Source organism: Periophthalmus magnuspinnatus, chromosome 22 (genome assembly GCF_009829125.3).
Source record: "Periophthalmus magnuspinnatus isolate fPerMag1 chromosome 22, fPerMag1.2.pri, whole genome shotgun sequence".
NCBI lineage: Eukaryota > Metazoa > Chordata > Actinopteri > Gobiiformes > Gobiidae > Periophthalmus > Periophthalmus magnuspinnatus.
The window spans coordinates 3,944,481-3,969,848 of NC_047147.1; the positions used below are offsets into that span (position 1 = coordinate 3,944,481).

At 38.6% G+C, this 25,368-nt stretch overlaps 2 protein-coding genes across 2 annotated transcripts in view; both read right to left on the reverse strand.

The window, feature by feature from the left end:
* Window positions 1–2,821, reverse strand: part of exoc3l4 (exocyst complex component 3-like 4) — a 34,439-nt gene extending 31,618 nt beyond the window's left edge. Inside the window, exons 1-2 of the mRNA XM_033988043.2 lie at window positions 2,349–2,821; window positions 929–1,104 (exon numbers count right to left, since the gene is read on the reverse strand). Coding sequence (XP_033843934.1) covers window positions 929–1,103 — 175 coding nt within the window. The 5' untranslated portion in view covers window position 1,104; window positions 2,349–2,821. The remainder of the gene's footprint in view (window positions 1–928; window positions 1,105–2,348) is intronic.
* Window positions 2,822–5,428: 2,607 nt separating this feature from the next.
* The window catches only part of mideasb (mitotic deacetylase associated SANT domain protein b), a 40,333-nt gene continuing 20,393 nt past the window's right edge, over window positions 5,429–25,368 (reverse strand). Inside the window, exons 4-13 of the mRNA XM_033988042.2 lie at window positions 22,628–22,964; window positions 21,982–22,048; window positions 21,723–21,862; window positions 20,180–20,283; window positions 16,719–16,794; window positions 14,189–14,277; window positions 12,523–12,663; window positions 12,151–12,246; window positions 10,292–10,485; window positions 5,429–9,578 (exon numbers count right to left, since the gene is read on the reverse strand). Of these exons, the coding sequence (XP_033843933.1) occupies window positions 9,353–9,578; window positions 10,292–10,485; window positions 12,151–12,246; window positions 12,523–12,663; window positions 14,189–14,277; window positions 16,719–16,794; window positions 20,180–20,283; window positions 21,723–21,862; window positions 21,982–22,048; window positions 22,628–22,964 (1,470 nt within the window). The 3' untranslated portion in view covers window positions 5,429–9,352. The remainder of the gene's footprint in view (window positions 9,579–10,291; window positions 10,486–12,150; window positions 12,247–12,522; window positions 12,664–14,188; window positions 14,278–16,718; window positions 16,795–20,179; window positions 20,284–21,722; window positions 21,863–21,981; window positions 22,049–22,627; window positions 22,965–25,368) is intronic.

The following is a 25,368-nucleotide window of genomic DNA, read 5'->3' on the forward strand; positions in this document are numbered from 1 at the left end:
GATTTGGCCTGTAACATATAGCAAAACATGAATATGTAAGGCTCATTGTACAAATTGTTTTCCAAATGCATTAATTCAATTAACAAATGTATTAAATTTCAGTTAAATAAACACAGCAGAAAAACTCTGAACAAGGTTTACCCTTACCTATTTTAATATAACTTGGTCATGTTCAGCGGGCTGGATTAATAAGTTCAACGGGCCGTGTGTGGCCCCCGGGCTGTAGTTTGCCCATTTCTGCTCTAGGGCGTCGCACCAATCAGCACCTAGGGCCCAGGAGCCAATCAGGAACCAGCTTGTGAGCGATACACCAACTACAGGAGAGGCCTGTCATTTCAAAACTCACACACAAGTAGGATCAGCTGCAGGGACGACACATACAGCTGTAGGACGAGCAGGACGCAAGGGGCCGCAACGCTAAGAAACAACTAAGACTCCATCAACCGATATATCAACTAAACGACAAAACAACTAAAGGCCTACAGTCAGTACATTTACAGTGTTACTATTTTATTAGCTCATAATGGCCATTAATCATTTAACAAAAGAACTGGGCCATATGGCACATGTTTCACCTTATATTGATCAATCACCATTTTTGAGTGAATTTCATATTTTCTTATTACAAAACAAACTTTCATTTTAGAAACAACACAGGCTTTAAATCTGCCTCGTATTTATCAAACACTGCTCCAAATCACTGTCAGAGGACTGGCTGTAGACGTCTTATTAAAAACACGCTGATCACTGACCAATACAAACAACAGGATTTTGATTTGATTAGAATTTGATCAATTACTCCCGTTTCATATTGTGTGCAGTTGTCTCAAGAATTGTGAGCATTTGTTAAAGGTGTCTTTTCGCAAAAAAAACAACAACAAAAAAACCCCATAAAAACATGAAAACTAAAATACTTTCAAACACTCACTTGGAGAAGGTGGCGGACATGTTGGATCCCCATTGACCTTTGACCCTTTACTGTTCGGGGACAGAGGACTTTTGGCGGCGGCTTTTCTGATGCTCGTCCTTAAAGACTTCACCACGCCGAGAGGAGTCTTACTGTTACTGCGCACGGACACACGGTCTTCATCAACTGAGTCCATACTTTCACCACGAGAGAGAGAGAGAAGAGAGATAAAAGAAGAGAGAGAGAAAGAAAAGAGAGATAGAGAAAGAGAGAGGAAAGATAGAGGAGAGAGAGATTTAATTAGAGTTGGATTAATGACATGCCCCTGATGCACAAATGATTCTTCACTTCTTGTACTTTAAATGTAATCTGAGTAAAGGTGCAGTGTGAATCCTGCTCTTTGATAAAGCTCAGTGTTTTGTTCTTGTTTATTCTTCTTATCTGTTTTAAACAATCTCTTATTTGTGAGGAGTTAGTTTTAGTTTCACTTCACTCTTAACGTAACTGTTAATGTGAAACAGATGCAACGTAGGTAAACGACAAATGCACATAATAAAAATGTACAACTTTTCTGGTGGACGTTTGTCATTTTGCCTGGAATGTTCCACAGTGTGACATTAAATCTGTCCATTACAAGTTTTCAAACATGCCTTGAAAAACACGCAGTCATTCTCACTGTGAGCGGGGTCGCCTCTCCACAGATCTGATTTGTAACTTGGTGATGTTACCCACGTGTCTCTATGGAGTTTGAGTTTAATGGGATACTGTGGAACATTCCAATAACATCTCCATGGAGAGTTGGTAGACTTTCCAATGTAAAAGTTACATAGAGCAGCTTTAACCCACTGCTTAGCTGTTCTTTATATTGGCCTAGAGAAGCAGAATGTTAAACCTACACTCCATGGAGACAGACAGGTTTAATGTCATACTGTGGAAGAGTATACCCAAAGAAACAACATTTCCATGGAAACAACCTCTTCCAAGCTAAATAAGAGTCAGGTTTGTGGAGATGCGAGCCCACAGAGGAGGAATACACTGTAACAAACACAATCAACATGGAACAACAACATCAACATAGCATTTATTTAAGTCTATGGCTAAAAAGTTACACACTCTTTTTTTTTAAATACTGCATAGACCCCATGTAGTAACAGTAGTCCCAGTATATGTAGTCTTATTTTGAAAAGTGTCTGATTTTTGAGTGTAACCCAAGTGAAACCCGTTACACCCTCATGACATGAAGCAAACGCCTAATGCACCAACTCCACACTGACCTAAAGCTCAAATTAAATCCAAACCACATATTTTAGTGTTTTTAATCATTTTGACGATTTTTCTCACAATTAACTAAAATTATGACTAAATTAACTCCAAAGTTTACAAAGCGATTATCATTTGCCCAAAGAGATATGCGTAAAAAAGAACACAAAAACCTGCTTACCTGCCGTCCTTGCGTCAGGTGTGTTGTCTGTGCGTCGCTCACCTCTTCTCTAAACTCACTTTCATTTTCTATCGCGTTAAATTTCACCTGACTAACAGACAAAACTCGTTTTGGCTCGTTTCAGTTTTGACCTTGTGCGTAAAAAGCACCAGGTTTAGTCCCTTTGTCGAGCCAAGAGAGCGACGATACCACAGATTAACCGACTGTTCAGGTTAATCATTACTGAAGCATAAAAGCCACAGGGAGGTCAAGCATTTTTTGCAGGACGTGTCTGAAAGTGAAGATCAGATTCCGTGTTTTTTTTCCTCCTAAAGTGCAGAGACGCGATGTGAAATGACAGAGGTGCTGCTGAGGAGCTGCGCGCGGGGGCGCTCGGGAAATGCGTTCCTCAAGGTTGAGAAAAAGTGAAAAATCCAGGTCACGCTGCAAGAGGGTGAGAGTATCAATAAAGAGATCATTGTACCAAACAAACGCGCTATAAAAGTGTGATTAGGCAGAGACGTGAAGTGCGCATGCGTAGAACACTTGGACTTTGTCCTGTAAATGTGATAATTGTTTCTTGTTTTGAGGGTAACAGCACTGATGGATCAAGTACTCAGCTTTGGTACTTAAGTAAAAGTACAGATACAGAGGTAAAAAGTAAAAATATCACAAGAGAAAAATCTACTTCAGTAAAATAATTAAAAATGTACTTTAAGAGTAAAAAGTAACAGTGTTAAATGTAGTGATATTGATTAAAAAATATTCATATTTTGTTCTACAGTTTCAATACGAAACAGAGCTATTAGATGTTACCCTCGTGGGTATCATCTGACAGCGACTACACCGTATTTATTCTGATATCTGTTGCATGTCTCGCACTTTAATAACTTGTAGTTTGCACTATGTATTGAAAATTTTGCACACTTGTACATTGTCTTTTGTATTGCACTTTTCATATGTTTTTTTTTTGTTTTTGTTTTTTTTTATGTTTGTGACACCAAGGACTACAGATGGAAATTAGCATTTTGCTAAATCGAGTGCAGCCATCTTTTTAATGTATCTGCACACTGTCCTTCAAATAAATAAATAAAAAATGTCTTAATTTTTCTTCTGAATTTTGTGTGTTTGTGTGTTTATTTCTGTTTAGTCAGGATGCTTCCACAAACATTGTAAAAATAACCCCTCAAATCATATGAACAGTACTTTTACTTTTCAGCCCTGTTCAAAAATGTAGTGGAGCAGGAAGTACAGATACTGCTCTCAAATGTACTGAAGTAAAAAGCATCCACTGTACAATGTGTGTAAAGTACAGATACTGCTCTCAAATGTACTGAAGTAAAAAGCATCCACTGTACAATGTGTGTAAAGTACAGATACTGCTCTCAAATGTAGTGAAGTAAAAGTAAAAAGTACACACTGTAAAATGTACTTAAGTAAAGTACAGATACATCAAAAAGAGCTTAAGTACAGTACTTTACTACTTGTACTTCGTTACCTTCCACCACTGGGGAAAGTATCAGTTGTACAAACATAACCAGAGTCTGGACAGATTCAATTCAAAAGAGTAGTTTATGTGTTAAAGGTACACTATGTCACTTTTCTGGTGGGGTCATCATCTGCATGTCACTGTGGAGATGTTAATACTTAAATAAAATAAAGCTCCATAGAGACAAGCAGGAGGCGACACCAGGTCAGGTTAAAGGTCAGATCTGTGGAGAGCTCAGTCCACTCACAATAAGAAGGCAGATTTTTCAAGGTATTTATTGAAAGTAAAACAATATGTAATTGCTCAACCCCGTAGAAAGAAAACACAAAACTAAGTAGATGTGTGATGTGTGAAGTGTCTGAGGTGTTTTGCCCATGGACACAGCAACAGTATGTCCTGGATGGAGATCAAAGAGGACAAAGAGACTGAAACATAAAGTCAGGAGGTTTCATAAGTTCCACACAAGTAAAGTGAACAATGAGACAACAGACTCTACAGAAAGGATAGAAGAAGAAGTCCTGATATGTGCAGGGGACAGCTTTTATAGTGTCTCTCAATGTATGTGTGTGTGAGGAGGGTCTTCTTCTGGTCTGTATAGTGTTACACATTAAGAAACTTTAGGCAAAGTCGAACAAGGTGAGTGTTTTATAACCCTCTCAGAGTGGGGGGTCACACATTCCTGAGTGAGCTACAGATAAGACGTGGCCTTAACCAAAATGACTAGAACAATGCTGTTATCTTAGTGTCCACACGTCCTTGTAACGCCCCACGCTGCTCTGCATTTGATGTAGTGCTGCACTGCTAGAAAATCCTTACACACAATGTAAACTACACTGTAAACTACAGTTGGAATAACTAAACACAGAGGAATGTCTCCCTCTAGTGGTGTCAATCCATAACTTCATCCAGTCATGTATTTATTTTTTATCTTTTGCTTGTTCCTGTTCATGTCCGGAGTCTCTATAGTCCTGAGTGCACCCTTGAGAGGAAAAAACAAAAACAAAAAAATCTACTTAATATAATTAAAGGTGCACTATGGAACTTTTCTGGAAGAGGCTCTGCTTGTCCCCATGTTCTTACTTCAACTGTTGTGTTTCTCAGTATGGGATTATGCTCATCAAACTGCATGAAGACAACCAGGTAACATTTGTGGAGAAGCGAGGCCACTGTCAAAAAGAACAAACACTAAACGCTCTGTTCCACCTTGTGATGTCATGAAGTGGTAGTTTTCACATTAACAGTTCTTTTTACCTTTAGTTCAGTAGCGATTGGCAATTCTAGGTCTGAAATTATCCAAATGATTATAGTGAAGGTACTTCCTGTATTACCACATGGATGTGTGTGTATGTGTGTTAGACGTGTGTGAATGAAACAAAACACAACTCCATGTATGTTTTTTGTGAGGAAACAGCATTATAACACAGATCAGAAAATAGTGTGTTATGGCCCTGATAAATATTGACTTTCTCACCAACTTAACCAACCAAAACGAATACTTTTGCTACTACTGCTACTACAACTGCTACACAATATGAAAATACGTACCATACCACACAGTTCCAAAATAAATACATATACAAGTTATGTTTTGTAATATTTAAAACTTTAATATACAGTGCTTCATAAGTCGTTACTAAACACGTTCAGGTGATAAAAAACAAAAACAATAAGTTACATTGTAAAAAGCCTGTCTATTCTCCATTAGTTTGACCCCAGTATACGAAAATATCATAGAAACAATTCAGTCAATAGAAATCTCACTTTAGCTAAAGAATAATTAACTTTTCACAAGAGTTCCCTTAACCGACGCAGTCTTTCATGACAATTCCCCTTGAAAAATAAGTGTCAATATATAAATAAAAACAGAATGGGTACAGTTCAAGCGAAGGAAACTATTTGTCCAGAAACATGCACACAACAGTTGATAACAGAGTCCACAGTCACTGCATAGGCCCAGGTTTGTACTGACAGTTAAAGGCCCATATTACGGTTTTCAGATTTTTATTATTCAAATGTTGTTTCGTCATCAAAAACATTGATACTGAGTTTAGTTTTGATTCATTTACTGCTGTTTAACACACAAACCCTGCATATGTAAGCTGAGATCCACCTGAGTTCCATTGTTCCACCTTGTGACGTCATCATGTGGTAAAACAGGAAGTGCTCCACTGTGTTTTTAAACTCCATACACCTTCACTAGAATCATTTGGATCATTTCAGCACCAGAATTGACAAACTCTACTAAACAAAACATAGGTGTTTACTTGAAAATGACCACTTCATGACATCACAAGGTGGAACAGAGCATTTTGAGGTTTAGAGATGTAGACAGACTAATTATAAAGAGTTACTGAAACATGTGTGAATGAAACAAAACACAACTCCAGGTCTGTTTTTGAGGAGGTAACAACATTCTACCATGGGTTAAAGGGCAGAATCCATTTTGTGTAATACAGGACCTTTAATGGATTTGATTTTGAATGTTCAATAACCAATCAGAAAGAAGAACTGATAAGAATGAGTTATTGCTTTACACTTGGGAATAATCTACTGTGTAATACTGAAGGCAAGTAGTCAAATTTGTCTGGTTAAGAAAAAGACATTCAACTGCACAAAAACTACCATGGAAAAGTTTTAAATGTTACATAGTGGAACTTTAACATAGGAAGATTGATGTCCTGGAAGTACATTTTCCCGTAAGTGTCTCCCATAGAATTTTCATACAAAGCGGTGTATTAAATTAAGAGTTTAAAATCCTGAGGGAGGCTAATCAGCTATGAGGTAACAAAAACAGATTCATTAAAATAATAGGTCTTGTGGTCATTAGTTACCATAAAGATGATTAGCCCTGAGCAACCTTTCAAACTAACAATACTTTTTATTTTGGGAAAAATTAATATTGGGAAAATGGGAAACCTTAATAAAGTATATGTCTCCATCTAACCTTATGTGTAATTTCTTGCTTTCTGATTGGTTGCCGGGTGTAATAAACAAGAGCAGTATTCACCATATTCAATTTTGCAACTTTAAATATACAATTTGATAAAATATAATGTAATAATAATAATAATATCTAAATATTTGTTTGAGATGCTAAAACTTTAAAACCATGAGTTCCAATCTGAACTCAACACGTGTGATAGGATTCCCGATATATTTACACACTCATATCAAAAGAGATAACAAGCCCGGTGTATCGTATAGCAACTTTGGAGTTACTCTCATGTCCATCCCCTTGTGATGTCATCATGTGGTAATACAGTAAGTGCTCCACTGTGTTTTTAAATTTCCACACACCTTCACTAGAATCATTTGGATCATTTCAGCCCTGGAATTGCAAATCTCTACTTAAATAAAAGTAAAAGGTAGTCGTTAACTTGAAGAGTACTGATTCATGACATCACAAGGTGGAACAGAGCATTTTGAGCTTGTGACATGTAGAAAGACTAATAATAAAGTGTCACTCAAACATGTGTCACAACTCCTGGTCTGTTTTTGATGAGGTAACAATATTCTAACATTGCTTAAAGCTCATAACAGTCAATTTTGTGTAATGTAGAACTCCAAAGTTGCCAAACTATCCAATACTTTATATCTCTAATTCCCTATATTTTTACATATATATTGTTCTACTCTATCTATTCATTGCGGCTCATTAGTCCAAATTATTACACAGAAACCTTGGACTGTTAAAGTGGATTTGAGGAGATTTTGTTCTATTGCACATTGTACAACCTGACATTTCTTCATGTAAAAGTCACAGTAATTAACAGGCAGCAAAACACACTATTTCTGCTTAAATAAACCTGCAAATCGCAGCCATAACATAGAATATAATATTAATAGAATAACAATAACAATATGCAGTAATAAACATTGAAATTTCACATAACCATAACGCAACACAAGCTCAAATAGTCTATAAAAACAGTGTAAAATTGATTGTCTTAGATAGAAAGGTTTAAAAAAGCATTGAACATTTGACAATAAACATGCGCGAAGTTGGACACGAATTTTGCAAAAAACTGCTCCCAAATAAATGTCCAGTTTTGTATCAATGTTTCCAGCCCCAAAGAGCAAAAAAAAAAAAGAAGCAAAATCGTGGCTCAAATATTTGAAAAGTTTAAAGGATTCTTGGTAGTCCGTGGCGTGAAGCGAAAATGACCAAAGTGCTTCTTAGGAGAGGAGGAGGAAAGAGGAGGAGGAAAGAGGAGGAGGAAGAGGAGTAGAGAAGATAAAGAGAGAGGAGGGGAGGAGCAGAAAAGGAAGAGGAGGAAGAACTGAGGAGTGGAGGAGACACAGGAGTGAAGAGGAAGTGGAGTAGAAAAAAAGGAAAAAGTAGAGAAAGAGGAGGCGTGGAGGATGGGTAAAAGAGGAGAGAAAGGAAGAGAGAAGAAAAAGAGAAAGAGAGAGGAGGAGTGGAGGAAGAGAGATCAGGAGTCATGGCTTATTCTGATTTTTGTTTTAGTTGGAGAGAGCCCTGTAAGAGGAGGAGGTAACATTTAAGATTCTGAGTAAAGGGGAAAATACATCAACTCTCACCAAATAGTCCCAGACCAGGGCTCCTGCACAATTCAATATAAAGAGCTTTAATAGAGCGGGACATGAAATATTTATGAACAAAGGAACAGCATTCACCTGCTCTCACTCTTAATCATGAAAATGTGTCCAAGTTAAATCTACAATAACATAAATGCACTTCAATAAAATACATTTTCTTTTTATTTGTAGCATCCAACATCAGAAAAGAACGTGATTTTTTTATCATTGTTTAATTAAGGCATTACATTACAGCTCTACTTTACATCATAAATCTCCGTACACCATTTTTATATGGACCCCAACAATGTATTCAAAATAATATTTAATAATAATAGAACACTATGAATTATTGCTATACTACAGCTACACCTGCCTGTCCAAGTTAAATGAATGTGTGTGTGTATGTATGAGTTATAAGTTTTATATAAAAATATATACAAATATAATTTATTTAGAGGACACTGCTACCTTTTTAAAAATCTTTGCTTCTTTGGAACTAGTATAATTTAGCCCATTTTTGTTGGAACCATAAAATGTTCCATTTTCTCTCCTAAAACTGTGTAATCTGGTCATGAGTCTCAGTTTCAGTGTTATTGATCTGAACAGTAGTAATAAGCTGTGTCTAATATTGAATCTATGCAGGAACCCGGTCTCTCTCTTACGTGCGTTTCACGTTTCTCAGATTTGTTTTTTTCAAAGGGAAGTGTCTTTCTTTCGTTGCTCCTCTGAATGTACAAGCTCTTAAATGTCTCCTCTTTTGAACCCTCCTCCCTCGTTCAGTTCAGTTCCTCCTTTTATAGTCTGATTTCTGTCCTCCTTTCAGAGTCTGATTTCCAGTCCTCCTGTTATAATCTGATTTCTGTGCTCCTTTAATAGTCTGGTTCTTGTCGTCTTTCCACAATCTATTTCTGTGCTCCCTTTATAGTCTGGTTCTGATTTCCCATCCTCCTTTCATAGTCTGATTTTACATCCTCCTGTTATAGACTGATTTCTCTCAGTGCCAGTCACGGTCGTCGTGGTCCTCTCCGTCTGTAGACTCGTCGTTGGTGCTGTCGTCCCCCGTCTGTTGCTGTGTGCCGTTGTGCTGTTGAGCCAGCAGAGCGGCGGTGGCTAACCTCTGCCTCTCCTCGGCCTCTCTCTGTCTCTGAGCTGCTGCTTTCTTCTCCTGCTCCGCGTGGCTCTTCATGTGTGCGCTGCGGCTCTTCACTTTATAGAAGATCCTGGACAAACAAATATCAGAACATACACGATAAATGTTTCCAAAGATACTCTTTCAATAAATCTGGTCCAAAGGAGCTTTAACTCTTTTTTATTTGTGTAATAAAGTAAATTTTGTCTTGACCTATACAGATATATTGTAAAAGCAGCACTTAAGAATTGACTTTTATAGCTCTTAAGGTCAAAATGAGATTGCTGTTTGAGAATCAAGAAGTAAGGCTGGTGCACTGTTAGCATGCTATTTGTTGTTTAGCATTATCATGACTGCAAAACTCTGCTCTGACCTCCAAAAGTTGTGAAAAGCACTTATAAACCAGCCAATACTACGCATACATTCTCCTATAATACGCAAAGATATACAGGGCTCTTATAAGATGTGTGATTGACAGGTTAATTAACCAATCAGAGACATAGTTTGTGTCAAAACAAACATGGCAGCTTGCAAGTAACATAGCAAAATTTCTGCAGATTTAATGTGTGAAGCACTAATGTGAATTATCAGAACTTATAGATTTACCTCTGAATGATTTAAGAATATTCACTTCTGCTCGCTAGGTACAAAGAAAAAAGTCTCTGAACATGTGAGTTATCTGCAGTCCTGTTTGTTTACCGTCTGTGCAGCACAGTTACAGAGTTTGTGTTGAATTTGTTTGTTACTAAGAGACAGTTCACAATCATTAAACCACTGCCCACAAAAGAGAAACAGAACACTGACCTGCCACACTTCTTACAGGGGAATTCTCCCTCCTGCGCCGCCGCTGCTGCCCCCTTGTGGCCAGTGTTGGGGCTGGGTTTTCGTGGCTGTGGATCGTACCGAGGTTTGGAGACTAGAGGATGGGGCAGAGGAGGGAGCGAGACCCGGGGGAAGGGGCGCTCCTCCAGGGTCTGCATGATCACAACGCTTCCGGGCTGGAGAGAGAGGGGAAGAGGAGAGAGGAGTTAAAGGTTTTTGTTGCCTTCATCTAAAATGCTAACTGTGCTTAAAAATCACCTACTAAATAAACGAATAACCCAAAATACACCAATTTAGAAATGTGTTTAAAAAACCTTAAAGAGTCTGCACAGGAAAAGTGGATGGGGGAAGTGTTGTGTTGGAACATAGAGCCCACAACTCAACCAAGCACACAGGATAAACACTCTCGTAACTCCTTTGTTTTGTCTTGAGGCCAGACAAATTGGTTTCTAATCTAACAACACCTTATTTTCTGCATTGTTGCCATGACTACCATACAAAGTTTACCTTTTTTTTTGCCACATTCGATTAAGTATTTAGTTCTAGTTCAGCTGCAGATCCTTTGTTAAAGATTTCTTGTCGAGTCACTGTTTACAAATGACACACCATAATGGCATTACGCAATCTGACACTGCCGCAGGTGATGTGTGTGTCCACCAGGGGGCGACATAAACAGCAGCTCAGAGGAACAGATTGCAGATTTACTGAGCAGGTTTATGTTTAATATCTGTGTAATTACTGGGCCTATAAAAAATGAAACAAATCTGGCACAAAGCTCAATGTCCTCTCTGTCAGGATAAATAAACAAAAGTGCCATTATTGATGCGATTGTTGTCATATAAATCTTATGGCTTTAAGTCCTTTCAACTGACAAGTTTGTGGAGCCAATCCCAAGCAAATAATGAGAAGGTTCAACATTTGTGGATCAAAAGTTTGGGTATTTCTTTCAAAAATGTTCACACTTTAACACAGACCACATCAAAAATGGGACTAAACTCAAAACTAAACTTGGACTAAACCAGGACTAAACTAGGACTAGACCAGGACTAGACCGGGACTAGACCGGGACTAGACCAGGGCCAAACCGAGTCTACATCAGGACAAAGTTGAGTGTAAATGTAAATATTGTCTTGATCTGCCTATAGAGTTGTCCTCCACCTGAAATTATGACATGATCTGCTTGTAGAATATAAACTCAATTTACTAATACTTTGCAGCTGATGTCATCAACATTTCTTGGAGGGTGAAGCCAACTAGAGGCACTGCTCTACTTGAGGCTTTGTTAGACTTTAATCTGAGCTTTGTTTTAATACAATCTGACTATAAAGAATTGACTTAAGTTTGTGCTCTTAAAGCCTTAAAGCCTCTCATACATTAGTCAATCTCACCCTTATTGTTGAAAATCAAACACCTAAACAAGACCATGACCAAGGCCACACTCGTATTGATCACAGGCTCCTGACAATGTGCTGTTTAAATCTATTTTGTAGTTTTTCTTCTTGAGTTTTCAAACTAATCTATCTATAAACCTGTCAAGCTGTGTTTGCTAATATGTGCATATTGTCACCATGGTAACTGCTGAACGTTCCTCTACAGACATACATGAAATACACCTCCAGTGTGATGTCACTGCAAAGTATCAATAAAAGCTTTAGACCTCTACAAACATGTTCTGAAATGCATGTGATTCTTGTTTTAGTTCAGCAGCTCAGTTTCAGTCTCAAATGCATCTGGAAATGTTTAAATTGTTCAATCTAACTAAATATAATCACAATTGTTTCCTGCAGATTTTTCCCATTCATTCTGACTGCAATGTGAGTCCAGCTGGATCTCCCACTCACGTTGTTGTCCGTGGGCCGATATGTGTGGGTGACTTCCTGTTTCCTGTCAGCTGACCCCTCCCACTTCCTGCTGTCCTCCTCAAGTCGCTGGGAGCCCTGAGATAAAGAGAGGGTCAGTAAAACAACCTCCTGAATCCCTGTGTGATAAAAATTTTATGAGCCTAAACAGAAAAGCAAAAAATCTGAAAAGTTTGATCTCTTATACCTAGTGTCATATGAAAGAAAAATATATGATCATTTAAACTACATGACTAGGCAGTAGAAATCACTCCTGCTAACTATATCATTGGAACATGTTTTTAAAAATGAAAAAAATACAATAAAATTATACCATCATGTCCCATTTTTGTCCCTCTCTGTTTCTGTCCTCACCTTGGGGTCCACTTCGTCCTCTGCGATCCTCATTTCTGGTTCAGTCTCTCCATACAGCAGAACCCCATTCCTCCCAATCTTCACCTGTTTCTTAAACGTGTAATAAAACTCCACACACTGCGCCACCGTCTTAGTGCAAACCTGGAAATACAACAAAACATTCAACAAATACAGAAAGGTGACATCACACCACTGCATAATCCCTGCACTTTAAACTGAGCTGGAGGACAAGTCCAAACTCTATGATGGAATTTGCTGTTTAAATGTCAGACTGCAGATTTGTTTCTCTATAATCACTGGGCCAAGCTCCATGAAAGTTCAAGCTCTTCTCTGTCTGTATAAATAAAACAAAATACGTGATTGTTGTGTAGTAGTAGTGCAGTAATATAGGAGATTAAATCATAAAATTAATATGACATCTTTGTGGAGCCAGTTCCAAACATAATAAGGTTCATATGCGGATGACTGGATGTTTCTTTCAGTGAATCTTCCACAGATTTATACACGCCCCTGCCCTCCATCTGAAATTATGACATCATAAAATCCTAAAACATGAACACAGCTCATTTATATGTACATATGGCATGATAGTGAGGGTTAGAGTATGGCGTGAAACTTGATAGTGAATATGATTTGACCTTGGGGAAATGCTGAACTAAAACCATAACAAAAGGTTTCACGTCTCCTGAAATATTATGCCTTTATACAATATCCTTCACTCTAAAAACCATGGGCCTCTGGGGGGAATCAGATGATGTGATCACAAAGAGAATCCTGCAGTTTGGTTTATAGGTGTGTCTCTGCTACTTGCACTGGGCCACAGGTAACAGTAACATGAACTGTTTTACTAAAAATGCTTTTACAAAACGATTATATGTATTTTTTTAATCATATATATTGCATTATTTGGGCAGCATGAATACATTTTTCATACCATATTCTACCAGTTTTACATGCTATTATGCTTTGTGGTGATAAAATAACATCTCTCTGTCATTGCCAATGGATCAATTTATACATGTTCATGTAGCACAAATCCATTACCATCTCCTCAATAAATGAATTATTTAAAGGTGTAGTATGTAACTTTCTGGAGGTGACACATCACCTGATTCCAAGCATCTACATCTGACTGAAATGTATTCTGCACTCTTCTCTTTAAATGTTTATTTATGATGATTATTTATGTTTTATTTGTTTGTATTGTGATTTTAATATCATTCTTATTCTGTAAAGCACTCTGAATTACTTTGTGTATGAATTGCACTGTGATAGAATTTTAAGTAAATTCATGTTTTTTGTTTCACACTCATGAGATAATGAACTTTTACACCTGAGGACAGCTAAGACACAAAGACTTTCCTGGAGGATGGGACAGAGTCTTCACACATGTAAATGTCTGGTCTGGGTCTGACAGTCTGACACAGATCAAATGCTTTTAAAGACATAATGCCTGGCCTTCATGCCATACTGTGGATAATTATAGCCAAAGGAACACCATTGCCAAGGAAACAAGCAGAAGAAGGCCCTCCTCCAGACCAAATAAGTTTAAAAAGTTACATACTGTGGCTTTAAAGAATTAAATCAATCATTAGCAATACATTTTGTGTTAGCTCTAACACTGTTACAGACGACCAAATGAACCTAATGGGATTAAGTTGTTTACCTGTTTCTGGACCATAAAGAAGTCCTTTTTGTGAGCGGTGATGCCTTTGTTGAACTGTCGTCTCTCTGCAGCGCTCCAGTTATCAGACCCTGAACACACAGATCAGCTATGATTAGCAATACGGATGTCCAGATACAGTTTTCTGCTCCTGATGTGATACAGATTTTTGCAATTGCTGATACCAATCTCATCCTGTTACCAATCTTCTAATTTTTAATGATTTTATTTACACAATTCAAGTATTCCATGGTGAATTTAACCTTAGTTGAATAAAAGTATTACCAGATAAATCAACTTAAAAATAGCCTGATAATATTTTGTTATAATGGTGTAAAATAATGTCTTAAGCTCCTCAACAGAACAGCAGCTTCAGAACATAGTGACTGTGACATTAGATGTTTAGTCTTTTTTCACCATATCATTTATGTGTGAGGCCTGTAAACAGACCGAAGCACATGGTACTTAACATGTGTTAACAAGTTGGACATTCAGCTCTGCTCCTCCGCCAATTTTGTTTTTGCTCTTAAGTCTCTGTGAAAAGGTAAAACAAATACCATCTCTGTTCATAATGTTTTTAGCGTCTTTAGACTCTCCTCAGTGTGTGTTTAAGCGCTCCGGGCGTTAGCTGCTGAATCGGCCCCATCTATTTACTAAATACCTACACCGGCGACTGATAGTGATACCAGCATCGACCGAGTGCATTTTTATTTTTGTGAGTACATCAAGACACAGACAAGCGAGGGGAGAGAGCTGAGAGATATTCAACTTTTTTTTTATCTTGATTTTTAAATACACATTATTATTATTCTGCTGTTGTAGTTTGACAATAGGGGAATTTCAGTGTTGCAACGCAGATAAATTAGGCTCTTTATTTTCTAGCAGGACCCTGGAGCCATAATCAGAGCTCTTGTGGATAGACACACTGCATAACAGAACAAAGTTTGTACAATTTTAGCAATGAACAAAAGCCCCTTTCCCTGTTTTCTATCAGCTGTGGAGCCCCTCTCAGCTGGGCTCTGACATTTTTCAGTTTGGGTGGGGCTTTGTTCAAGTTCAACCTCACTTCCCTTTAGCCCACAAAGCTCTCTTTCTCCCCCTCTCTTTTGCCCCAATCTCTTTCTTTCTCTTTCCCCCTCCCTCCTCACTTTTTAACCTCCATCTCTCCCTGTCCCCCCAACTTTTTGTCTCTTTACCCATCTATACCTCTCTATCTCTGCCCCTTGTTCAATCTCAACCATACCTCCCTTTAGCCCATAAATCTCTCTCCTTCATCTCTCTTTCTCCATCTCTATCTCTCTCCCCATTCACTCCCCTTGTTCAAGATCATCCACCGTCTCCCTCTAGTCCACAAACAAATCATTCTCTCCTCTCTTTCTTTATCCCCCCACCCTCCCTCTCTTCCTCTTTCACCATGCTCGCCTTCACCCCCCCCTCTCTTTCTCTCTCCCTCTTTCCCCTCTTCCTCCCTTCCCTCCCTCCTCTCTCTCTCAGCCCTTAACCCCAAACCCAGACTAGCCCCAGTGAATCATGGGTAAACAAAGCCCACTCTGTCTCTCTCTCAGGATTAACCACAAGCTGCTGCTGCCCCCTCCGTTTTCACTGTTCCAATCCCACATCGCCCTCCCCCTCTCTCACTCTCACTTTCTTTAAATAAGCAATATAACCTAAAATGGATTATAATAATGTTCTCTCAAAAATATCTTACTCAATTGTATTTCAATTCATGCATGTTTGATACTTCTTATCTCCGCCCACTGATCTGCACTTACAGTGGGACTACACATGTAAGCCCCTCCCACAACCACATTTCATAATAGAGCTGCTAAACTGGGAAGTACCTGGAGGACTGTCTGTGTAATCCCCCAGTCGTCCAGGTCGTCCAGATCCATAGCAAAAGACAAAGTTTAAATTTGTCAACTGGACAAATTAACACCTACAACGATTTGTAAAGGTGGCAGATTTAAACTTTGTCGAAGAGAGTGAGGGGGAGGAGGGGCGGGGTCTAGGAGTCTAAGGAGCAGTGTGATTGGTCTAATCAGAAACCCTTGGCTCTAATCAGGGAAGTCATGTGTGATGTCACATAGTACTTGAAACTGCAGTCGCCACACAGAACGCACTTAGTTATTATTTACTTTCCCTCTCTCTTACCCCACCTGTTCTCCATTCTCTTCCTCCCTCCTCTCCCTCTCTTCCTCCCTCCTCTCTCTCTCTTCCTCCCTCCTCTCCCTCTCTTCCTCCCTCCTCTCTCTCTCTTCCTCCCTCCTCTCCCTCTCTTCCTCCCTCCTCTCTCTCTCTTCCTCCCTTCTCTCCCTCTCTTCCCCACTCCTCTCTTCCTCCCCTCCCTCTCTCCCCCTCTTCCTCCCTCCTCTCTCTCCCCCTCTTCCTCCCTCCTCTCTCTCTGTTGCAGAGGGAGAAAAGTTCCATAGTGCACTTTTAAACTGTTGCGTTGTCTTGTTCTGTGTTTTCCTAACTGTGTATTTATTGTGTATTTATTGTGTACTTATTTACCAGGTGTTTATGGAGGCCTTACCTGAGTAGTGGTAGTTGGACAAATGATGCGACTTTGGGAAAATTGGATTTCTCAACATCATCAATGACAAAGCAGCCTGAAAAAAAAAACAAAAAAAACCCACAATTATTATTTATACAACATAAAGCTGACACAATAAGCACATTTTTAACTTGGCAAAGTGAATTGAGTGAAATGAGTCACATGCCAAAAAGCAGTAGCAATTTTCTAGTCGACTAAAAAAAATTCTTAGTCGACTAAAGACATTCTGCAGATTGATCAGTGGAATAATAAGAGGGCGGGGCAAAAGTATCTCTGTGTATCTGACCCACACTGCACTCACAAGACGACAGCTGCAGGGGAGGTCACGCAAACACACTATTTATGCAGAAAGTACCAGGAAACAATATATTTATAAAGACAGATCCAACTTCTGAATCATAAGTTTAAATTTCCTTTTTACACATAAACACCAAAAAATACCAACTCTTCAGTGACTCACTAACGTCTCCTTTCTGCTGTTGTCCCATAGAAATCCTTTGTTGACTAATGCAAGTTTTGGTTGACTAGGAAACCATCGGTCAATCGACTAAATGAATAAAGGTCTACAGTCCTGCCATTTTCTTAAAACTATTTTGGGACTAAACTTAGAATAAGCCTAGAACTAAACCAGGACTAGAACAGGACTAGAACAGGACTAAAACAGCACTAAAGCAGGACTAAAGGAGGACTAAAACAGGACTAAACCAGGACTAGAACAGGACTAGAACAGGACTAAAACAGGACTAAAACAGGACTAAAGCAGGAGTAAAACAGGACTAAAACAGGACTAAAGCAGGACTAAAACAGGACTAAAACAGGAGTAAAACAGGACTAAAGCAGGACTAAAACAGGACTAAAACAGGACTAAAGCAGGACTAAAACAGGACTAAAACAGGACTAAAACAGGACTAAAACAGGACTAAAACAGGACTAAACCAAGTGCAGTGAGTGAGGACCATTTTTAACAAGTTAAAGATGCATTGTGTGACATCTCAAGAGGGTCTGCTACCTGCTAGTCTCCATGGAGATGCCAATGCTTTGTTTGGAACATTCCACAGCGTGGCATTTAACTTCTCTATCACCAAGGAAACAAGGATGTGCCCCCCACCAACCAAGTTACAGGTCAGATCTGTGGAGGAGCGACCTTGCTCACAGTAAAAAAAAAAAAATCTTTAAGGTGTTTTTGAGCAATAAATACTTCTGTAATTAAGTACATGTAAGATGTTTAATGCCATACTGTGGAACATTCTAAGCAGAACAAGTACATAGTTCCATGGAGACAAGCAAGTGACAGACCCTCGAACAGAAAAATGACATAGTGCCCTTTTAAAATAGTTCATTATCTGCATGGTGATGCTTTTTTAAAATTAAATTCAAACTTGACTGTTGTGCCAGCTTGTAACTCAACCTTTGGAACATTTTCAGATTACATTGTGTTAAACCATTGTGTAACTGGGAGTGAACTGACTGCAAATTCCTCTCTGTTCTCAAGAAATCCACACTCCCATAATCAGTGTGCCATTTTTAAGATAGTACATTATTACAAATACAGGGACTCTCAAGGTCTTACAATCTGATACAGCCCATTAGAATTAATATGACAATAAGGTGATGCACTAACTGATGACATGTGACATTCTCTGTTGCATCACTGTTTTAAATACATTTTACCACAGTGGTCTTTGTTACACCACAACCTGCATGTGCTGTTATGAGACACATACATTTTTATAATAAAAACAGTGTATATGCAAACTGTATTGCATAAAGAGGTTTCTATAGTCTAAAGAAGCTGCAAAATTGTAGTGCTGCTTCAACTTAGTTTTGTAAAATATACCAAAAGCACTCAAAAAACATAGCAATATTTAAATTTTGTTTGTTTGCCTTTGTTTACTATAGTAACATTTGACAAGTTAGACCACTCTTTTCACTATAATATTTTAAATTTAGCTTAAATGTTGACTTTTTTTATATCATTTTTGGTCATGTTTCTTCCTGGTTAGACGTGCAGCAGATGTGACATGAGTATTACTGAAAACATGGGACAAGGTTGGTCCATTTTACACATGAACAGATGAGTAAAAACATCTGACATTATTTTATTAAATCAATTTTTAAACTACCAGAAAAAAGCTCGTTGCTCGTAAACTGACCCTGCACTTTGGATGGTGTTTTGTGAGTTGATTTCAGAGGTAGATGGATTCTGTTATAGGACGCTGCACTACTTCCTGTAATTTTCTACTTTTTTCCCCACAAACTGACACTTAATGCTACTATGATAAATATTTACCACAGATACTATCCCACCAAACAAAGTAATGATTAGAAAAACATCTGAGAAAGAGAGAGAAAAAGAAAAGAAACAGACATTTGTTGTTGCGGGAGACGAAGGAGGAGATTTTTGGGCTCCTGCGACCGTTGCTGTGCTCACGTTTCCATGGTAACGCTTTTGTCTCAAGACTCACAGCTGACACACTCCATTCACTCAGGTTATTAAAAACGGACTTAAGTTATCTACTTCTGTTGAAAGCAACGGGACTTTATAGTGACAAAAGGGTTTCATTGGAATATATTAAAGTGAAGAAAAGATGTGCAGAATACATTGTCAAAAGTTTGTTATGTCTAATAAAACTGTTTAAAAGTTGATGAAAAGAGTAGATTTTATAAAAGAATCGAGATTTTTAAGAATATAAAGTCATATTTCTGGACTTGTGGTTCATTTTATAGTCTTTTTACTTGTGAATACTTGAACAACATGTTTACATTTTAGATGGATTGAAAAAAAAGTTAACCTAAAATAATATCTTCTTATTATGAACAAAAAATACACCTAGATATAAATTTTTGTGACATATTGTTTGTGAGAGCTTGGAACAAGTTACATAGATTTAAAGGAACCACATGTAAGCTTTTATATTTAAATTTTCATAAACATGGCCTAACTGTGTCCCCAGATACGAGGGAAACATGTTCAAATCAAATAAAGCTTTTACTGATAACAATTCTAATCCTGAGTTATTCTTAGTTATGATGTGCCATGTCTCACTTATTTATGTTATAATTATGCTGTTATAACACATAAATATGTTTTGATTCTGAGTCTCTCATTTGCGTTTCCAGTTTCAATGGTGAAATCTAGCTGCTTTAAACCCAAAATGACTCTCTGAGCTGAAGCCACATGATCTAAACCTCAGCACCTGCAGCCAGTGCAGTTCAGTGACTGAATTCTGGAGGTTCTGAACTTTCACATGGCCTGTCCATATACTGAGAATGAAAAAATAAATGTATGTGGTAACCTGGCAACCCATGTACAGTTGTGATTGTAGTACATTTACTAAAACAGCACAGGCATGTACAGTTCATTTAATTATGTATTTCCGTATTTGAAAATTGAGTCAGCTTAACATTACAAGTAAAAACCACATAAAGTGCAGTCTCACCAGCACATCTCCTTTGCACTGGAACAGACAGTGATGGGCCAGCTCCTGATTGGTTCCTCCCCCAGAGAAGACACTGGAGCAGGCCAAGTGCATCAGGTCCTGAACTGTGAAATATAAACATGTGAGACAGAGTGAGAAATTTGGACTGCGCTGCAAAAATAATAACAATGTTGATACTAAAATGTCAAACCCAATTTTGAAATGTTTTTAGAGACACTACAACTTAAAGGCCCTGTGCTCAATTATTTCCATGTATTTGAGCAAAATCTGTCTTGCCCCAGTACAGACATATTACATAAGCATGGTAGTTATTGTAAGCTTTACTGTCGCCGAAAAACCTCCATTCTGGTTTCTGGAAGTTGTGAAAAGAGATTATAAACCCATCCATCCATTTTCTTCTGCTTATCTGGGGTCAGCAGTCTAAGCAGAGACTCCCAGACTTCCCTCGCCCCAGACACTTCCTCCAGCTCATCCAGTGGGACCCAAAGGTGTTCCCAGGCAAGTCGAGAGACATAGTCCCTCCAGTGTGTCTTTAGTCTTTCCTGGGGCATCCTCCCAGTGGGACATGCCTGGAACACCGCTCTAGGGAGGTGTCCAGGAGGCATCCTGAACAGATGCCCGCGCCACCTCAACTGGCTCTTCTTGGCATGTAGGAGCAGCGGCTCTACTCCGAGTTCCTCAGCCTATCTCTAAGAGAGCGCTCCAGCCACTCTGCGGAGGAAACCCATTTTGGTCGCTTGTATCCACGATCTTGTCCTTACGGTCATTACCCAGAGCTCATGACCATAGGTGAGGGCAGGAATGTAGATTGACCGATAAATCGAGAGCTTTGAACAGAACCGGTGACAAAGGGCAGCCCTGGCGGAGTCCAACATGCACCGGGAACAGGTCTGACTTAGCACCCCCCAAAGGACACGACGAGGGATGCGGTCGAATGCCTTCTCCAGATCCACAAAACACATGTGGACTGGTTGGGCAAACTTTAGACCACTGCAAAACATTTAAAAATCTGGTACAACACAATACAAAAAAATTAACTTAAAGAAACATTACAATGTGAGAAAGAAGGCCATGCACTGTAAAAATATGAGAGATAAAACTGAGAGCAGTTTCCACTATAAAAAAAACAAAAAACTGCAGAGATGAGTAAGAATAGAGTTATAGGAAATCTAGAACTTACTCATCACTTACTACAGAGATGACTAATGCTCAAATCTGAAACACATAAATAAATGGATTTGCATTGGGCAGTGGATTTTCAGTTGCTGTTAAAAATGTATAATTTACAGAATGTTGAAGGGTAGCAGATTTTTATGTCTTAAAAATGTGAAATACTGAACTACTTCATTTTGAACAGTTTGCAGTGGTCCAAAGTTATTCCTCACTCACCTTATGCATTCTGAGCATCCTAATTATGCAGTTTGTTGAGTTTATAAGTGCTTTTCACATCTTTTAGAGAACATAGCAGGGTTTCCTCTATGTCAACGTTAACAACTAGAATGCTAATGAGCACTTTATAGTAAGACCTGAACTATGTAAACACCTTTCTGTTGATAGCTGTTGTTCTCTTCCTCTTTAAGTGGAGCCCAGACCAATGCCGCCTTGTGTTGGTCCTGATCCACTGCATTCCTTGACCTTAGCTCTGGGATCTCTGCCTGGTAACGTGACCCGATGTTTATGCGACTGAAAAAAAACAAACAAAAAAGAATTAATCAGCAATGACGCAATTAAAACCACTGCTTAATACAATCCAGTCTTCCCAGATTTCCCTAACAATTAAGTGAATAAAATGAAATACTCACGGTTCAAGGCTGACGGGCGTGGCCTCTCCGATGGACGTTAAAACTGGAGGAGTTATGTCTGAGCTGTCTGAAAGAACAGAGAAATTACATTTTAATAAAACGCAAACGCAACCACATAAACCATTTTTGTGCAATAACAGTCAAATCAACAATATCCAATATTTATCCAGTATTTAAACCTGAAACCTGGTAAGTGCTTGAGTATCCCCAGTGTTCCCAGTACCCCAGAATGGAAAATACAGGGTACATTTACATGGCCAGTAAAATCCGATAACTAGAGTAATCAGATAACCCAATATTAGATCTGATTTTGGTGTGTGTTTATAGCACAAGAGAAATTTAAGCATCAAAAACACCTGGTGACACATGTCAGTGAATCACTGGGTTTTCAGAGTAACTGCTGTATTTAGAAGATAAAGTACAATTAATATTAAAATAATTCAATCTTTAACTTTTTCTCTTTTATTTTTGTATTTGCAAGATTAGTTTATCCTTTTAGTCAAAACCTGCACAGGTGTGAACAATCAGAAAGAAATCAGATGACTCATATCAGATGGAAGCGTTTACATGACATTGCATAATCTGACAACTCGAGAAATCAGATAACGCTCAGATTTCTAGCATGCGTGAAAAGATAGCCACTTACTGGAACGCAGCAGACTCCTCGCGGACTTGGGCGTTGCGGGCGGTATTCCCTGGACGCTGGCAGAGGTGGAGGAGAGGAAGGTGGTGAAGTAGAGGCCTGATCCCTCCCTGACAGGGCTGAGGATGGGGGGAGGTGTGTAGGGGGGCATGGCCAGGGGGTTATCGGCCAGGCGAACAGGGGAGCGCAGGTGGGACTGGTACGGAGTGATGGAGGAGTAAACGGGTGGAGCGATGAACAGAGTGGGTTTGGGTGGAGGGATGAAGAGTGGCTCGGGGCGTGGGCGGCGTTTGGACTTTTTAGGGTCGTCGTCCTGAGAGCTGTCCCCGACTCCTCCATTCTGTGGGAAAGAAAAGTGGAAAATTAAGACTTAAGTGGGACTAAACACCTAAACTCTCTCATTTGAAATAGAGCTGCTAAACCGGGAAGTACCTGGAGGACTAAAGGGGAGAGTGAGGGGGGAGGAGGTGTGGGGTCTGGGGGTATAAAGAACAGTGTGACTGGTAATCAGAAACACCTGGCTGTAATCAAGGCAGTCTTGTGTGATGTTATGTATTACTTGAAATCACAGTTGCCACTAGAGGCAGCACACGTTTAGGTTTAGGCATTTTTCATCACAAACCAGATATATATAGTTTGCATTAAAACTGCCAAAAAACCAAACTTGGAACAGTAGATAATGCTATTCAAAAACAATATGCACAGTTTAGCAGCAAGAAAAGTTGATTTAGTGTTTAATTCCACTTTAGGGCTGTGCAATAAAATAGTGTTTCCCATTAGTTGAGGAGAGTATGGTGACCCCTGTGGTCTAGTTTTATCTCAATAGTCTAACACAAACTGAGCAATAAAACAATATTAAGAATAACATGATTTGCTTGTTGTATTATCGTAAAATACAGAGGCAATAAGTGGCAAACTTGCTGTTTACTCAGGATTGTCTGGGTCACCATAGGAAACACTGTAAAGCCACATTATGTATCTTTTTAGCCAAAAAACTAAACTAAAAAGCATGTTTTTCAGGTTGGTTTGTATTGTGAAAAACGTCCTTACTGTGAGCGGGCTTGCATCTCCACAAACTCTAATTGCCATGGAAATGTTGTTCCTAAGGATATAATCTTCCACGGTATGGCATAAAACAAATTTATCTCGATGAACAATGTTCCAAAGTATGATTTTAACATTTAATTTCCATGGGATCATGAGATTTGCTGCCTTCAGGAAGTTAGATTCAGTCATGTCTAAAGGTCAATGATCAGCTTGGGTGTTTTTAATGGAGAAGTCTACAGTTTAAATCTTAAACGTTTTAAAGATTGAAACTGTCTGTATGTATGAGGTTTGGAGCAAACAAAAAACTTTGGAGGAAGAAACGTGACTTTTTCTTTAGTGTTAAATTGGAGGTACCAGATTTTTTCTTGTAATAAAGAGAAGTTGGCTCGTCCCAGTACAGATATAGTGTTAGGTAGCTTAAAAATTCAATGAGGAACAATTTTCTTTTCTATTGGAGGGATTGCCACCTGCTAGTCTCCATGGAGATGTCATTGCTTTGCCTGCAATAATCACAATAAGAGTGCTTGGTTTTCAAGTTTGTTATTTGAGCAATTAAAACACCTGTTATTGAAATAATGCAATAAGTAACAGACAAATTTAATATTCCAAGCAAAGCAGTAAAATCTCCATTGAGACAGCCAGAAAAGTCTCATAGTGCACCTTTAAGATCTAAGACCAAAATGATGCAAGTCTCATGCAACCAAGGACTGCAGCCAGAGCCCCAATCCTTCATAGTATGGAACAGTATAGCAGGGTACAGTAGCAGTTAAACCCTGTTAATCTCTATATCTGGGACAGGGGGGCTGCCACAATGCCTCATTGACATACACAAAGTACACTGGGGGGGAGGGGTGGAGGGACTAAACATGGGACAGGATCTGCTATGGGAGTATACGGGATATTAAAGGCGTTTAAAGCTGGGGTGGAATCAGGGAGTTGCTTTTGCTCAGTGTTGTAATGATTCTGGTCTATGATTGGCTGCTGAAGTCATGTGATCAGGGTCAACGGAGATGTGACGATGTTGCAATGAAAAGTGCAATCCTGGAAACTAATAAAAATGGGTTCATAACTGTAATAGTGTTCAATTCTTCTTAATTTTTGTAAAGCTATGAAATAGAAAGTGCAATTTGAATGGTAAAAACATAAAAATCACAAAGGCTGTAATTATTTATAACATATAAATCCCCCTGCGTCTCCAAATCAAAATCAATCAAAAAGACTTTATTTATCCCCAAGGGGAGATTCAGATTGTAGGTCTCTTCCATGTGGTCTTATTCTGTGTAAAAGCTGACAACCCTGTGCTTTAGATCTCTACAAACATTTTCTGAAATGCATGGGATGTTTACATTACAGTACTTTATCAGTTCAGATTTCTCTCAAATGTTCCTGGATGGGTTTAAAACGTGAAAAATCAATTATACTTTTTAATAGTACTAATAGTACTTTAATAGTATTAATAGTACTACACATGTGGTTTGCGCCAGACTTGAGATTTTTTTCTGTGTTTGAAAAGAAAAAATAAAGTTGAGGCTGATCAAATATGAGGACAGAAATTGTGATACATTTTGTTGCACATTGCCCAGCCTCAGCTTCACTTCTGCCAACTCCTTTTGGATTATTTTATTTTTTAACTTATGTGAAATAAAGGCTTCAATAAATCAATACTACTACATTGAAAACCAGCCCAGTCTGTTTAA